Source organism: Myotis lucifugus, unplaced genomic scaffold, assembly GCF_000147115.1.
Source record: "Myotis lucifugus unplaced genomic scaffold, Myoluc2.0 scaffold_14, whole genome shotgun sequence".
NCBI classification, from domain to species: Eukaryota; Metazoa; Chordata; class Mammalia; order Chiroptera; family Vespertilionidae; genus Myotis; species Myotis lucifugus.
The window spans coordinates 2,635,909-2,653,900 of NW_005871062.1; the positions used below are offsets into that span (position 1 = coordinate 2,635,909).

The 17,992-nt window shown below is 38.6% G+C and overlaps 1 protein-coding gene across 8 annotated transcripts in view; it reads left to right on the plus strand.

Annotated features, from left to right (window-relative positions):
- The window catches only part of ATP13A5 (ATPase 13A5), a 103,542-nt gene that overhangs the window by 13,119 nt on the left and 72,431 nt on the right, over positions 1–17,992 (plus strand). For 7 of the 8 annotated variants that reach the window (XR_002828211.1, XR_002828213.1, XR_002828215.1 and 4 more), the window contains exons 6-7: positions 6,573–6,642; positions 10,528–10,662. Coding sequence is in view for 2 of the 8 variants with exons in the window: in XM_006084915.3 (XP_006084977.1) it covers positions 6,573–6,642; positions 10,528–10,662 (205 nt within the window). In the remaining 6 variants the exon portion in view is untranslated. The remainder of the gene's footprint in view (positions 1–6,572; positions 6,643–10,527; positions 10,663–17,992) is intronic. The other variant, XR_002828216.1, reaches the window with a different exon arrangement.

Below are 17,992 nucleotides of genomic sequence, written 5' to 3' on the forward strand. Positions count from 1 at the left end.
TCAAAAACGTTTTGAGACATTTCATAAACATCAGCTTCTTAATCCTCCCATCATTAGAGAGACAAAGACAGTATTATGATTGCATTTTACTTTAAAGAACAGCCCTTGGAGATGAGGATTTTGTTTGTTCAGTTGGTTATGTCATTCACTACTGTATTTGCAGCACCTGGGACAGTGCCTGATTCATGATAGGAGCTCGACAGATATTTGTGGAATGAATGAATGAATACATGAATGCATTCATGGATCTATTAACAAAATGCCTCTAATATGCCAGGCAGTTTGCAAGACACTAGGGATGTCAAAACAAATAAGACTTAGTCATCATCCCAGGGACATTTACTGACTAGAGAAAAAGAATAGTTGTACGATTGTGAGAATGATATCTCTAGTAGCACATAGGTTAAGAATAATGGCAGTAGCATAGGAAATGCTTATGCTATGCATTAACTCACTGTGCTCTAGAATCCTCACTTTCCTCATCTATAAACCGAAGTGGAAAATCCTGGTGAATCTGCAAGAAAACCACTGCAAGCCTTCCCCCAAATTTTAATAAGCAGCTTCATTTCTTGCCCACTTTTAGGGACATTATCTGCCTGACCTTTTTTGTGGTCAGGCAGAAACACTAATTCTAAAGCTAAGAAGACATTTGGTGCTTAAAATACAGGTCCTTGAACTCCACTCCCACAATTCTGATTTAGTAGGTAGAAGGTAGAAGTAGTGATAAGAGAAGAAACTGCTTATTTATCAGGCACCCTCATAATTCTTATGCACCCCAAGTCTGAGAATTGCTCATCTATTGTTTGTAAGTTTTCTCTTTAATTGAACACTATGAAAAAATGAAGCAAGCATCTAGACTATGACAACATTGCAAAATGCCTTTGAAATGGTATCATTACATGACATTTCAGATGCAATGCTTAATATATTGAGTACAAAAAGTTTTCAAACTCATTAAAACATATTGATTTAATAGCATTAAGCACAAGACTTTAAAAGATTGATCTAGGGCATTTAGGAAATCTAGTTGATAAATGTAGATATATTGTAGAGAAAACCATTTCTGCAGGAAAGATTTCCATCAGTGCAGCCACCTCACATGTCCTTATTTATCAAGCCCAGGCTTTGATAAACATCATACATAATTAAATTTAAATCTGCTCCACACAATAAAGAACTTGACAATCTAATAAACAAGACAGAGTACAGTTTTCCAAATACAAAGAATTGAGGAGATAATCTACTTATAAACATATAGGCAAATTTTATTTTATGGGCTTATCTCTTTGGAGGGTAATGGCAATAAATAGAATATGGAACATTTTATCCCTATTTTTTCCTTCATTTTTTAGTGTAAAACTAACCTTTTAAAAAATAAATCTGACTGGTTGAGTGATATCAATTTCCTTGGGCTTGCTTGCATGAAAAGTAAGGGCATGATATGAGAAATAAAGGAAGGGAAATACCCAAAAATCTCGGATGATGAAAATCCACAGTCTAAATTTAGTCTCTTATTTAGCCTTCCAAGGAGCCAAGAAAGGAGAGAAAATACACAGATTTACATAGTTCTCACTTTTAAGTAGCAAAAAGTAAATCAGGGCATGAAAAGAGATACCTTTACCATGGAGAGAATTTGTCAAAGGGCATCAGAATGAAAGCAAGATTATTCCAGGAGGTTTTATGCTCCTAGCTTCACTCATTCATGAACTCAACGCAAGTTTTCTTGGAATTGGTCCTCAACAGGTTCATGTACACTTGAGTTAATTCTCTTATCTCATGGAAACAGGGCCCTATGGGAAGACCAAGTCTACTCACTCCCCATCCATCTCATAGTCTTCCTATTAGGACAGTTTTTAAATTGAGCATCTCTTCATTTTCTCTTTACTCAGCCCATGCCTCCTCTTGCCTCCTTTGTTTAATCTCCTAAAAAGACAAGGGGAACTTTCTGGCAGTGGAGATAGCAGACACCTCCTAATGGCATTAGCTCCAAACAATTTACCTTCTTGGTAACCCAGCACTCTGAAGGAAAAAAAGCTTTGATGGGTAGAGTTTGCCAATTTCTGTAATGGAACTACTCTCACCATGGCTGATTTCCATCCAATGGTGTGACATCCCTGAATGTGGAGTGAAAAAGAGATGCTTACCTTAGGCTCAGTGGTTCTGCAGGGCCAAACTTAATTTTCAACATTTGTCACACCATTGAGCAAAAAGGCATGCCTGTTAGTACCAGAGGAAAGCAATTCTATTAATGCTCATCCCCAAGCTGGTGGAAGCTTTCCAGGAGAAGAGAGATTATTGAAACAGAGAGAAAGAAGAATCAAGAGGGAGGCAGGAGAGATAAAGGGATTAGGGCTGCTTTGAGACCCTACTCTTTTACTCCTCAGGTCTTGTGGGTAGCAAAAGTCAGAACAGAAATCATGCTTTTATACCATGACTTTTATCCCCTTCACAAGCTCTGTTCCTAGAAAACATTCCAATTATAGACACTCATGCTTAGGAAGGAAGCGTTGGTTGGAGTAGAGGAGAGAGGCAATGTTTAACATTTAGTTAGAAGTTAATAAATTACTTAAAATATTATAGTTTTCATAGGGTATTTAGTACAAATTGAATGAGCCATTGAGATCCACATTCTCTTTTAGATAAATTGTATTTGTCACATCCTTGGTTCTATGGGTATGAGTCCATTCAAGATATAAAATCATTTAACCTCAGTGCCTTGTTCAGAGCAAAGGACTATGGTGACACCAGTAAGCCCAAGGCTTGGGTCACCCTGGGAAGATCCTGCCTGGGTTTTCTCAGCCCCCACCTCCACCCCTTGCCCTCCTGGTCTTCTGCTTTCCAGACCCTCATGCGTGGGAATTTTTAAAAACTCTATAAATCTGCTTCCTAAAACCTCCAGAGTTCACAGAGTGTGTCATGGCATGGCATTAACTGCTTGGAAAACTACAAGTCTCCCACTCTATTGGTGGCTTATCAAAATGCAAGCAGAGCAGTCATATGTAGCTTGAAAAAAGCTCACTAGTAATTCTAACACAGTCCTTCTCTGGTCAGGACCACTCTAGTCTTCATCAAGTGGAACCTAAAGTGTCTAGCACACAACATATTCTCAGCAATTATCCTATATAATAAAAGGCTAATATGCAAATCGACTGAATGACCAATTGTTATGACACACACTGACCACCAGGGGGCAGATGCTGAATGCAAGAACTGCCCCTGGTGGTCAGTATGCTTCCACAGGGGAACTCCGCTCAGCCAGAAGCCAGGCTCACGGCTGGCGAGCATAGTGATGATGGTAGGAGCCTCTCCCACCTCCACAGCAGCGCTAAGGATGTCCAACTGGTGGACATCCCCCAAGGGCTCCCGAATTGCGAGAGGGTGCAGGCCAGGCTGAGGGAACCCCCTGCCCCCGAGCGCATAAATTTCTTGCACCAGGCCTCTAGTTTGGTTAATAAACTGATAAATGAATGAATGGATGTATGCATGATCAAATTTAAAAAAACACAGACCATCTCCAAAAGAAATTATTTCTATTTATTTACATTTTTGATTTTCATAAATAAATACTCTAGTAGATTTACTAATATCTTATGATTGTAGGAAGTCTAGCTTACAGCTGGTGCAGAAAATCTCTCCATAACTTCCCTGTTAAAATTCTTCAATCTCTTTTGGAGAGGGATCTTCTATCTCCAAACCAACTATTCCTATAATGACTAGTTCTGAATATTAGGCAAGTCTACTTAGTTGCATTCAGCCTATTTAGTATTGCAAGGCCACCTGGAATAATTCTCTGGCCTCCTTTCCCTGCCAGCTCATCAGATTTTAAAGTCAGGGCATATAATCTGCTTTGTTCCTTGGAATTTTCCTCGGGGGACCCAGCTTCAAGCCTCATGTTCCTTTGCTCAGCCATTGGTCATTGTCCCTGAAAGTTCTGTTTGGCTTGTGCTGAGACTGAGATGAGCACACAATCCCTAAACACACAATATTTTTGGCAAGAGATACTGGAAAAGATGAAGCAGCAAGGGGCATTCCAACATGGCCCAGATAAGCCCTAAAGAGGATAATCTTCAGCAAGTTTAATCCTCTGGATCTCAGTCCTCATGGTTGCTAAGCTTCTCTCTCTTACTAGTAACATCAGAGACCATCTCACCACATAGGGAAAGCGGAAGTGCATCGGGCCCTGGGCCTGTTCCTCTCTGAATTGACTTTCCCCAGCCTGTGTGCTGCTGTAGTTCTGCAAACTGGGTTTTTAGCCCTACTAGGGGAGAGTATTCTAGACATGGGTCACAGAGGTCCTCACTGATTAAGTCCAACATTCAGAGAACACTGCTCCTAGATGCTGGAAAAACAGAGTTGAAAAGCTCTATCCATGCCATTAAAGAGTGTTTAGGAAATTTAAGGGAAAGGCGTGTAACTATATGTAACAACAATTCAAGGAAGTAGATGTTATTATTAAGAAAAAAAGGCTTGTTTGGAGTAGGGAAGACTTCAATTGGTCATGTCCTAGGCACTTATGCTAAATGCTTTATGTATTTATTTCACCTGTTATTGATAGCAATTTTATTAGGCCTGTATTATCAAACCCATTTCACCCATAGGGAATCAAGGCTCACCTCTCATTCACCTAGTCATTCATTCAACAAAACATTCTTGAATGCAGAATATGTATTCCACCCTATTTTATGCATTCAGGATCAGTCAGTGTCCTCTAGAAGCTATATTGCAGTGGATATACAATCTATAGTTTGCATACTTATTAATATGTAAAAAAGTAAGATGTAATTTTAGATGATCAAATGCACTTTAAAGAAAAATGAGATAGGTTGAGGAGATATAGAGAATCTGACTGGGGGTTGGGGTAGCTGTTTTAACAAGAATTATTAGGGAAGGCTCCAATAAGGAGGTGTTATCTGAACAGAAACCTGAATGAAATGAGAAAGTGAGCCATGCAAAGATGTGGAGAAAACTGATTTCATGTGCAGGAAGCAAGTACAAAGGCTTAGCTGGATTCAAACCCAGGTCTGTTATATCTCAAAATTTTCAGCCACTAGGCTCTATTGCCAGATTTGGCTCTCAAAGGCTGGGAAGGCTTTTACAAAGTGAAGAATGTGGAGAAGGCATTCTAAGCAGAGAGAAGACCAAGTTCAGCATCCCGAGGAGTTCTGATCCTTGGACTAAAACAGGTTATTTCCATGAATCCTGGAAAAAAAATCCTTAGCACCAAAATGACTTCAGCTATAGTCTCTTTCCAGTGTGAGGTTTAGGGACTTGTGAATTCAAACAGCAGCACGTGCAGTTCTATCTCTCTGCTTCCCAACATCTCTGAATCTCAGTGTTTTCATGGCACAGAGCCAGAAGGCCTTGGATTGAGTCCTCTCTGGCCATTGCAAGTAATAATTTTACTTGGAGCAACAAGACTTACAAGTAAGACAAATCTGGGCTTACTTCCTCTTAGACTTCAGTGGTTCTCAACCTTCTGGCCCTTTAAATACAGTTCCTCATGTTGTGACCGAGCCATAAAATTATTTTCATTGCTACTTCATAGTGGATGGAGCATCAGCCTACGGACTGAAGGGTCCCAGGTTCGATTCCGGCCAAGAGCATGTACCTTGGTTGCGGGCACATCCCCAGTGGGAAGTGTGCAGGCGGCAGCTGATCGATGTTTCTCTCTCATCGATGTTTCTAACTCTCTATCCTTCTCCCTTCCTCTCTGTCATAAATCAATAAAATATCTAAAAAAAAAAAAAAGGCTAACTGCGGTTTCTGAACTGTCATCTCTGCCCAAAAGTCACACTGCCATTATTTATGTTATATTTATGCACCTTTGACAAAACATGCACTCTCCATGGTTTCTCCCTTTGAAAAAATGGGGATATTAGCCCTTTCCTCTGGACTATTGTGAGGATCAAATGGGAGAATCTTTTGTAAAAGCTTTATAAATTATAAAATGCTGTACAAACACGAGGGCTTCTTGTAATGTACATATGTTTGGATTTGCAAGCTGTTAGCCATGAAGACCATATATGATCTTCGTTTGTGGCTCATTCATTCATGTATTTTTTTGAGTTCATACACTAAGGGCCTGTGCTAGGTGCTGGAGAGAACAAGGTAAGACAGACATGATCCCTAACATCAAGAGTAATCTAGAATGCCTGCAAATTCCAGGAACATCTTCATGTCTGTGGTGTTTGTGTGTGTGTGGGGGGGGGGGGGTTGTTTTGTTTATTTGTGTGTGTGTGTGTGTGTGTGTGTGTGTGTGTGTGTGCTTACCTGCTTTTTATAATCAATTTATTTTAAAAATCAACTCAAAATAACTTTCTAATTTCATTTGGCTCTTGAGCTTTACTGTACTTAAGATATTTTTTAACCCAGGAAAACAGCTTTGCTCATCATGCATTGACTTTTATTTTAAAAATACACTAGTATTTTAGGATTTACACATTCATTTGTAATTGAAAGCACAAGATCCCCAAAAAAGATAGAGAAGTAACTTCTGCTCATTTTGGCCTGTATTCACTTATTCATGAGTTTGGAAGTACGACGCTAATTGATGACCAATCAATCTCCTACAGGAGACTTGTGTGTGGGCCCAATGCCATTGAGGTGGAAATTCAACCCATATGGAAGCTGCTTATTAAACAGGTAACTAACTTTTGCTTTCTTTTTGGAAAAACAAACAAAAGAACTCTCATCCTTTACTTTTTTTAAATATATAGATGTGAATGTTTTTGAAGGAGTTGGTTTACAATTGTGGAGGCTTGCAAACCTGAAATCTGTAGGGCAGGAGGCAGTCTGGAAGTTGAGAGAAGAGTTGATGTCACTGTCTTGCCTCTGAAATGTGTAGGGCAACCAGTAGGCTGGAAACTCAGGAGGATTTCTATATTACAATCTTAAGGCAGAATTCCTTCTCCTCTGGGAAATCTCAGTTTTTGCTCTTAAGGTTTTTAACCCATATTATCAAGGGCAATCTCACATACTTAAAATCAACTGATTGTAACGGTTAATCACATCTGCAAAATACCTTCACAGCAACATCTGGTCTAGGGTCTGAGCACTATAGCTTAGCCAAGTTACACATAAAATGAACCATCACAATAAACCTTTTCTCTTCTCTTCTCTTCTCTTCTCTTCTCTTCTCTTCTCTTCTCTTCTCTTCTCTTCTCTTCTCTTCTCTTCTCTTCTCTTCTCTTCTTTTCTTTACAACTTACTTTGGCTGTCTTGCCAAACATTCAACTCTCTCTTCTTATCCCATCCTTTATTTTTTATTTTCTACTACTCAGGGGAATCTTAAGCAACACACAGGTACTTTGATGTGAACAAAGTCTATTTTCATGCAGATTCTTTTTGTTATTACCCCATTGCCTTTAGTCTATGCCTTTCTTACCTATTGAGGTTTCCTATTTTTAAAAATATATATTGTTGTTCCAGGATTTCTGATCGGACCCTTTCAATAATCACTTGTTTTAAATTCAAATCTATTTTAAAACATCTCTTCCCAGTCTGAGGGAAGAATCCTGTTTCATAATCTCCTGTTTGTTTTCTTAAAATTTTTATAGTGATTATGGGGGGCGGGTAGCAATGCTTAGATTGCTATGATGTTTTTGAGAATTTTAGACATACTATTTTGGTCTTTTTAAAAAAATATTGCTCTGCTATTTCCATTTTATGAGAATGACTTCTTCCTTTGTTGGCATATTTTTTGTTTGTTTTTTAGAGTATTTTCTTCGTGTGCTTTGAAGTTATTTTACCTTTTTGGTAAATTCAACTCAAGTGGGATTTCCCCTCCTCCTTCATTTTTGTCTGTCTTCCTGTACTCACTCTCCCTCTTTAGTGGCTCTGCGTTTTGCCTCTTACTGGTCCCCTCAGGTCCCCAGTTCAGAAATAGGGCCTATACTGGAGGTTTGGGTCTGCACCCTGTGAGCTGAAGGTGCTGAGCCAGGTTGGGGCTTGGACAAGTTCACAATTGCACCATGAGCTCTGTTCTGTCCTACTTCTCTCTCCGCTGGTGAACCACTGCTTGTTATGACTTTTCTCAACCTCTGCTCTTGGGTTTTGCTACCCATGTTTTGCTCTGCAAGCTTGGGTTTTGTCCCCTGCCACTTATGGGACACTTTCTATCTTACTCCCATTACAACTGAGCTTCTGTCTATCCCTCTTCTGTCCTTGTCTGGAACTCAGTAGGCTGATCACATTAGTCCTCACTCAATTGCATGTTTCTAGTCTATTTCTAATCCACAACGATGGTAATTTTATTTTTGATCATGGTCATATCTTTTATAAAATAAATTTTTATTAGACTCTTCACCTTAGGTCAGGCGTGGGCAACCTTTATGTGAGTGCGTGCCAAAACCAGCAAAATCTCTGACTCAAAAGTCTTCTGCATGCCAGCCCTAATTTTTTGAGAACATGTTACGCCTACTTGATATCTCTTAAGGTGTACGTATGTGAAGAACCTTGAAGAAATAATAAAATTCATTCGAGCGACAAAAACACAGTATATGATGATGAAAAATACATTTATTTTTAATGTATACATGTACACTGATAGTCCGACAGAAAACTTTATGACTTCATTTGATATTATCAGTGGGACTTTTGCTGCTGCATCACTGATGACAGAGATTTTACATCAGGTTTATATTTCGTGACCTTCAGAGATATGCACGAGCTACTACTTTCATCTGTCAGGCTACTCCTATTAGGAGACTTAACAAAATTCATCACTGAGAACAAAGGTTCACAAACGTATGTGGATGAAACCAAAACACTGGTCATATCTAGGAAGGCAGGGAGAGTTAAGGCAGAGGCATAGAAATTGCTCTTCCCCTCTCTTGTCAATCCATGTCTATGGTCTTTAAGATAACTTGTTATGTAAAATTATTTATTTATCTAAGATGCACCTACACTGAATTTATCTGAAAAATAAAAAAGTCGATATTAAGAAAAAAATTGTAAATAGAAGATTATAAGAGAGGGTTTCGCGTGCCAGCAAAAGTTACAGGCGTGCCATATTTGGCACGCGTGCCAGGGGTTGCCCACCCCTGCCTTAGGTTCACAGCAAAATGAAGTGGAAAGTACAGAGATTTCCCATTTACCCCATGTCCCCACGTATACACAGACTCTGCCACTCTGGAAAAGCAAGCTGCTTCTTAAACTTCTTATTCAAGTACATTTTCAAATTGCCAAACACTCTCCCAGGTGTCAATTGATCTATTTTGAAAGAAGTGCTAGTATTTTTCTGGCACCTATTTACCAGGCCTTTAATAGAAAAAAAAGCAGGTAAAACTGTTTTTCTCACATTTGGTTTCAAAACAATATTGAATAAGAGAACTACATTAATTATGATAGTATTTAACAAGAAGTATCTAACAAATTTTCTACTGAGTTTGTATAAACTGGAAATCATATTATCATTAATGCATAATATACAATTAGAACATTTTATGCCAAGCAACCAGAAAAGCTATAATTTGTAAACAAAAAAGTCATTGTGCAATAGAAATAATAAGAACCATTAAGGAACAAAAGCTTTTTTAATGTACAAAATATACCTAAGGGTTTAAGAAACTCTTAAGGTACAGCCTATTCACTTCTTAACCAGATATCAGTTCATTTTTAGGACTAAAGTAGAAGTGTAATTAACATATTAGAGAACTATGGAAAATAGAGGGAAGGAAGAATGGCACTGGTTTTAGGTATTTCATCTAATTTATAATCATCATAAAGAGTGCTTCACCAAGAAAAGAATCCTTGCTTTGCTCAGATGGGCTCTTTAATTCTCACTACTTGTGTGTGTCATGTGACCATCTCTAGCACCGCCCCATCAGGTTGCTCTGCTACTATCATTAATAGAGAAATCAGCAGGAAATGTAGTTGAATGTATTACTAAAATATACCTGCATAGATATCTAGCTTTGGGGCTGGCAATGCAATCTGCCCCTGGTTTTTACTGCAGACTTGGTTAAGATCTTTTTCTTCACTGCTTCTCCTGTTCAAGGGAAGGCCTATGCTGACTTGACTGGCTCTCAGAGGATCTTTCTAAGATCTGTAACATAAGAGTAGGTTATTTTAAAATGTCCGGGTTAAATTAGAATCTTTAACTTTCACTGCACCGTTTGACTAAATCTATAGCATGTGATAACGTGGGGGGAAAAAAACCCTGCAGGAAAAATGTTCAAAATGAAGTTTGTTTAAAAATGAGACTAAATCCAGTTTCTCCACCACTATGGGTAAATATGTTTAAAAATGAAAATTGTTGAATTTTGATATTGGTAATGTATTTTTGAAAATTCAAAATAATAAGAATGATCAATTTGTGGCCATGCCTTTGAGTGCTTAAAATAATTTGTTTCCACCTTATTACATTCTATGTTCTTGACATTGCCTCCACCGAAATTAATGGAGTTCTAAGTGCATTCTGAAATAATAGATGTTGTTGGATGCTATAAAAAATGGGAAATACAACTCTATAAAGAAATGACATCATCTTAACTATAAGTGACTTAATTGTTATTTTTGTACCTGCAGGTTTTAAATCCATTTTATGTGTTCCAAGCCTTTACCTTGACTTTGTGGATGTCTCAAGGTTACATAGAATACTCTGTCGCCATCATCATCTTGTCTGTTATCTCCATTGTCTTAACTGTGTATGATTTGCGACAGGTAAGAACTGAATTCACAGTTGGATTCTATTTACTTTCTGGCTATATGAGAAGCAAAGTACATGAAATTTGCATTGACAGTGAGGACTGCTTTGTTAAACATATGCCAAAACAAAGAAAAAAGCAAGGATTTACTAAGTGTAAGACCTCAGGAGGAGGGCTTCAGGAATACTAGGTAGGTTTAAATGACTTTGGAAACTCCGATTATCGGCTAAAGACTGCATTGAGCACTATATTTAGAAGAATTTTGATGCTGTGTCTGAATATTTGGGAAAGAATGCTGTGATGGATTAATGATGCCAGCCATGGTTTTAGAAAGAATGATTGGCAGCATCCTAGCTGTGTGTTTTAATAAAGACTGCGTCAAGTCTGTAGTGACAGAAACCCAACTTGAGCTGAATTAAGCAACTCACTTAAGCCATTTTAGGGTTGTTTGTATTTAGATAGATCCAGATACAGTATTCAAACAATGAATAGGAATCTGTTTCTCTTTATCTCTTCACCCTGCCTTACCAGAATGCTACTCAAAGTATGGTCTGCGGACTGGGGCTAGTCTGCAAACCATTCGTTATTTGTGTGTGATTCAACAAGTACTACCGAACTCAAGAGTAGGCATTTACGAACTTTTTATAATAATTTGATATTGTCCTAACCCTCAAGCATGTGGTCATTTTTCTGTAAATCATGGTTTAAGAAATAATGTTATACAATATGTGGTCTTTACACTCAGACAGAGACTCTCCATACAGTGGCAAAGATGGCCACAGCAGCTTCAGGTATATCTCCCTTCAGGGCTCGTGATCTCAGTTGAAGAGAGGGAAATCCCTACTTATGCCATGTCCATATTTCCCAAAAGTCCCTGGTTGGGACAGTTGGAAATGGAATATGGCAGTGCCACATGCATTCATCTGCCTCCAAACCCTTTTTATTTGAGCTCTTTTAATTCAGTATTTCAATGTGTCCTTCATGCTGTAAAACACGCTATTTTCCTTTGTGACTAAATGTTCTCCCAAGGTGGACTCCAATTTAGTCTTCACTAGGAGCTTTATGTTTTCCATGCAAGCACATTCTTAATCAGAACATGGTTTTTAAGAGCTTTACATTTCCCTTATGCCTGAAGCCCCTCATAGGCTGCCCTGCTAATCCCTAGATCCCTGAGTAATGCAAACCCTTCTCATTGGTGATGGTAAGTTCACAGTTTATGACCTCTTCCTCTCCCTTACCATCTCTGTGTACCTTATAACCATTTAAAATCTTCCTTTTTAAAAAGTCAGTTTTATAAATGACATAACAACATATTTTGAAATAGTATTAGCTGACTATTACCTACTAGAGCAGTGGTTCTTAGCCTTTCTAATGCCACAACCCTTTAATACAGTTCCTCATGTTGTGGTGACCCCCAATTTCATTATTACAAATTGAACATAATTAAAGCATAGTGATTAATCACAAAAACAATATGTAATTATATATGTGTTTTCCTATGGTCTTAGGCAACCCTTGTGAAAGGGTCATTCAACCCCCAAAGGGGTCAATACCCACAGGTTGAGAACTGCTGTGCTAGAGGCTTGGTGCATGAAATTCATGTATGGGGGAGGAAGAGGAGGAGGGGTCCCTCAGCCTGGCCTGCACCCTCTCCAATCCAGGACCCCTCGGGGGATGTCCAATTGCCTCTCGCAATCTGGCTCCTAACCACTCGCCTGCCTGCCTGATCACCCTTAATCCCTCTGCCTGCCTTATTGCCCCTAACTTCTCCCTCGCTGGCCTGATCTCCCCTAACCACTTCTGCCTCGCCTGCACCCAGGACCCAGGATTCCCTCCTCCAGCTGGTCACAGGCACCAGGACCTGGGCTTCCCTCCCTCTGGCCGGCCACAGGTACCCAGGACCCAGGCTGGCTTTGCCTGGGCTGGCCACAGCAGCAAGGGACTGTGGGAGTTCGGCATGTTCCTCTCCTGGGCCGCAGCCTGGCTGGTCCCCATTCCTCTCTTGTGAGCTCATTTGTGCCTGGCTGGTCCCCATTCCTCTCTCCCCAGAGTTGAGTGTCTGAGCTGTTATGGCATGATGGTGTGAGGGCATGATGACCATTTGCATATTGGCTCTTTATTATATAGGATAACTCCACAGCTCCTCCAAGTGTCAGATTTCTATAGCATCTTTCTAGAAAATGTTTTACTCCTTTGTTTAGAATTCATCAAACTGAATCATGAAGCAACCCCGAAGGAATATCTAACTGTATTTGTTGTATATTTTCAAAAGCCTGACAGTAGAATAAGCTTTTTAGACATGATGAGCAATGATACTTGTGTCACCTTGTTAACTCTGTTGAACTGTTGAAACCATCCAGTCTCAAACTTCAGTCTTCATCTAGAGAGGAGGAAACTAAGATACAGGGAGCTTGACCCAGATCATAAAGTGGGTTGGTGACAGGCTGAGCTCCTGGCTTTTCACAAAATGCAATTCTACTGTATATACATTATTTGCTTAGCACAAACCCTTTCCGAAGTAGCACCGTAGCCGGCGATGACGTTAAACATCACCATAGGAGAATGAATTCTAGCTGTCAGCAGAGTAAACTCTGGCCAAGTATTAGTGAGGCAGATGTGGAAGCATTGGAACATGCCTAATGGAAAGAGACCTTATTCCTGCTCTGTTTCAGTCACTCAACACATATTAGGTCTAATATTGCCTTTTTAAAAATATTTATTTTTTATTGATTTTTTTTACAGAGAGGAAGAGAGAGGGATAGAAACATCAGTGGGAGAGAAACATTGGTTAGTTGCCACCTACACACCTCCTACTGGGGATGTGCCTGCAACCAAGGTACATGCCCTTGACCGGAATTGAACCTGGGACCCTTCAGTTCACAGGCCAATGCTCTATCCACCAAGCCAAACCGGTTAGGGCTAATATTGGCTTTTTATCTGGTGTTCAGTGCTACACATTTTGAATTATTAAGTGTTTGATGAGAAGTAAGAGAAAAGCAATATGTATTTAAAGAATTAGAAAACAGGACATAAAAATGAAAGGTTAAATGAATGGAGCTACTTTGAGCTAGAAAGTGAGGACTAGAAGAGCTTTGCTTTGATTGTTTTTGTTTATTTCCTTTTTTGAATGAGTAACTGAGTGTTTTCCTTCATGAACTAATTTAAATCACAAAAATATTAACAGTGACCAGTAACCTCCCTTTGATGGTTTCAAATCCTTTCTGTCTGGCTATCAAGTCAGGGGCAGAGAGACTGTCCTGGTAAAAACTCTGAGCATTTGAGCAAAAGCATGAAAATACATACCAGGACAATAAAAGACCGGATACATTCTGCTCAGCCACAGTAGGGAATTATAGTGTTTCAAACTTTTACTTTTGTCATTTGGTAAAGGTATGAAATGTGAAGCCTCCAAATCAAATGTCTAGTTACTGGTTTTTGAGAAATCTTTGTTTTAATAGAATATCTAATTTGATACCTGCAAGTCACTCATGTGCTTTCTGGCTTAAGTCAAACATTAGTGAGTACAGTTCTCGCAATGTGCTTCATTCTGCTGGGAAGACACCTGCATACCACAAAAGAACAGATAATCACCAACCATCTCAGGGTCCTGAGAAAAAATACAGAATACACTGAGGACTTTTAGCAGGGAGATCAGTGTTTCTTAGTGGTTAGAGCATCATCCTGCCCACGGAAGTGTCACGAGTTTGATTCCTAGTAAAGGCATGTACCTGGGTTGCAGGTTCGACCCCTGGCCTCGGCTTAGGATTTGTGAGACTGAATGATGAATCCTCTCTCTCCTACCTCTCCCCTTCTTCCATTCTCTCTAAAAATTAAAGAGGTAAACTATCCTCTGTGAGGATTAACAAAATATAAAAAGAACCTCCTCCTTACTATTTGACACTATTTGTTACTTGAAACTTTAATAATCAGCTTCCTCATCTATTAGATGTGTGTGTGTGTGTGTGTGTGTGTGTGTGTGTGTGTGTGTGTGTGTGTAATAATGTGTGTGAAGAACTTATGTTCCCATACACTGTGGGCACTGAACACATGTTGTTAGCTCTTGTTATCACTGCTGTTGCTGTTGCTATTTTTATTATTATTTCTGGAGTGGAGAGGTAAGTGATGGGAAGATGGAAGGGGGCACAGAGATTGAAGGGAGGAGCCCTATACTTAACTTGAACAAGGAAGCAGCATACACAGGGCTTCCAATGACCAGTGACTCATTCATCTTGTGACTCTAGGGACTCTCGTCTCCTTCCCGGGCTCACTTTTCTCAGCTGTAAAGGGTGGAGGTGAAACTCTGTTTTATTAGATCCCACTTCTTTAGGACTCATTTCGCCACAGCCACCAATAAGGAATGCAAAAAAAAAAAAGCCAAAAAACCCCCACAAAACTTTAAAACAATAAGAAATTTCTAGCCCCTGGAGACCTGGGAGCATTCGAGCAAAAGCATGAAAATGCATGCTTTACCCTTTTTAATTACCTTAATCCAGACTCCAAGTTAAGAAATTTAGAAATGTATGTATAAGTTAGGGGAAGGGTTGTAGAAAGAAAAAAATGTGTTGCAGACTTGAGTCAACTTGAGTCAACTCCTGTAGGACCTTGTTAGATGTTGGACGAACTATCCAGATAAACTACTCACTCAGGTTGTGTGCACACAATAGAAATCCACTTAAATTACCTTAATCACAAAAGGGATCTATAGTATAAATATGCATCATAGCTCATGGAACCCAAGGACATAAAGTACAGAGGACTTTACCACAGGCTGAACCCAAGAATTTGGTTACTCCCTCCGGCCTCCTAGTCTCTGACAGAGATGGGAGGAAGTGCACATGTTTTGGGGAAAGTGCTCCACCTTCACTCCTCTTCTCTGAAGACTGGGTGCACCTGAGCCGTGGCAGCCTGCAACTAGCTTGTTCCATGTGACTCTATCCCTCCACTGCCACAGTTAGCTGGTACCAGGAGCACTTGACCCACTGGAATCCAATCCATCAACAAGAGTGATGCTAACATGTCTTTTTGCCTGAGAAGTTAAAATAAGGGCTTAAAGCTGCTGCTCATCTGCATTAGAAACATCATCTGAGAAATGTTGTATAGCCAGAACCAGGGTGGCCACACTTGATGCCTGTGTATGGACAAGCAGAGAAAAAACTTCAGCAGAGAAAGAGAGTGAAAGAATGAACCAAATAAGCAATGAGACACAGAGGCGAGCAATGAACAGTCCAGTGGAGACAGAAAGAGTAACGTGCTCCTCATGGCATTTCCTGTTCCTATTCAGAGTCCTCGGTAGACTTGGCTGCACTTCCTACCTTAGGTTCATAAGACATCCCTGCAGCCTCAAAAATTCTCATCTTCTGCCTAAACCAGATTTAAAAATTACTTACAGTCAATGAGTCCCAGGTAAAGGATCTGTTATGTTCCCTAGAATGTTTTCACATATTTCTCTTGACTTAGATACTGTTTTTGTCCTATACATTTCCCATCTATGTGTTTATGACACATTTCAGTCTCTCTTTTAAAATCCTTTTACAATGTTCATTTCTTCATTTGGAACTCAGGTCTACCTTTCTTTAAGGAAACCAAAAAGAAATTTAGAAATGTATGTGTAAGTTAGGGGAAGGGTTGTAGAAAGAAAAAAATAGGTTTGATTCTCTACTTTAGAAACCCATGTTTCAGTGAGGGAATTACTCAAGATTACCTAAGTTCTTGACCTATTAAATAAAAATATCCAGGGTATTAACAGGAATCTGCACTTTTTAATTGTTTCCTAACAACTGATTATTATGCATTCCAAAGGCATAAGAGCTGGTGTTTTAGGGCAATCCCCCAAAGGACAAATTCAAGCACTAAGATCTCAAATCTATCTATCTATCTATCTATCTATCTATCTATCTATCTATCTATCTACTTATCTATCTCTCTACCTATCTATCTACTTATCTATCTATCATCATCATCATCATCATCATCATCATCATCACCTATCTATTTGTTATCAGTTTAACATATTTCTTCACTCTTTTTACTCTATAAAATACGCTGAAATCTATGGAGATTAATTTATGTATTAATTTGTTTTACTAAAGAAGGGTCATACTATGGATGTCAATCTGGAAGTTGCATTTTTCACTTTACAATATGTAAAAATAATGACATGATATTTCATGGTACCATACCATAATTTACTCAACCATTCTCTTATTTATGAAAAATAATGAATTTCCTCTCCAATTTTTTCACCACAAATATTTTGAATTAAACATAACTATAATATAGTTGATCCTTACATATTAGTATTTACATTTTTTAAAGCAAAGCAACCAAAAGCCCATTTGCTAAATGAAAAGATATGTATATTTTGGATACTAATAGATACTGATGTTGCTTATTCCAAATTAAACAATTTATTATTCTATCAGCAGCATATGAGAGTATTCATTTCCCCAGATCTTCACTAACATTTGGTATTTTATGTGGATATTTAAAATTTTTTAATCTAATATGTGTTTTAAAAATTGTTTCATTAATGTTTTAGTTTATATTTCTCTGATTACTAGTGAAAAGAGATACATTTTTCTTTGTCTGATAAAGATTTGTATTATTTTCTATTTATTGCCTCTTTATACTTATCATATATGTGGAAAAGTTTTATTTTTTAGTCTATTTTCTTTTCTTGACTTTTGTCGGTTATTTAAAATGTGTTTAATGAAATATATTTTTCTTTTCTTTATCGTTTCTGGTTTTCCTGTTCTGCTTCTAAACATGTTCTCTTCTAAAATTAGGTATTCTCTTTTTTCTATTTATAATTTTTAAAATATTTATTTTAAAATCCTTAAGGGAATTTAAACATTCAGATTCTACATTTTAACAGAATTCCTAAATGCTTTTACTCAAAACAGTGACTAATATGGGAACTTCAGATTTTATGGCAGTAATGCAAGAAGATTTCTTTAAAAAGACATTAATCCTATTAGCAGTTGGATTTGTTACTAGAAGCTTATCTGACCCAACCTGTAAGGCATCTTGTAACACTATACAAAATGGGCCAGTTTCCTGAGACTGTATCTTTGCAGCTTAAATCATAAATCCTTAATAGTCAATATCTGTTTAGCACTTTATAGTTTGCAATGGGCTCCTGCATCCATAATGAATGTGCTTATGCGGGGCACGGCAAACAAAATGATATGCATAGCATTGTTATACCCCCACCACCTGAGAGGAGGGACAGGGGATTCAGAGAGGTGAACTGATTTGCTCATGCCATAGACCTTAGTCCAGATTTCCAGACTCCATGTTAAGAACAACACACCATTCCACTGCTGGACAAAATCTCAAAGAGACCT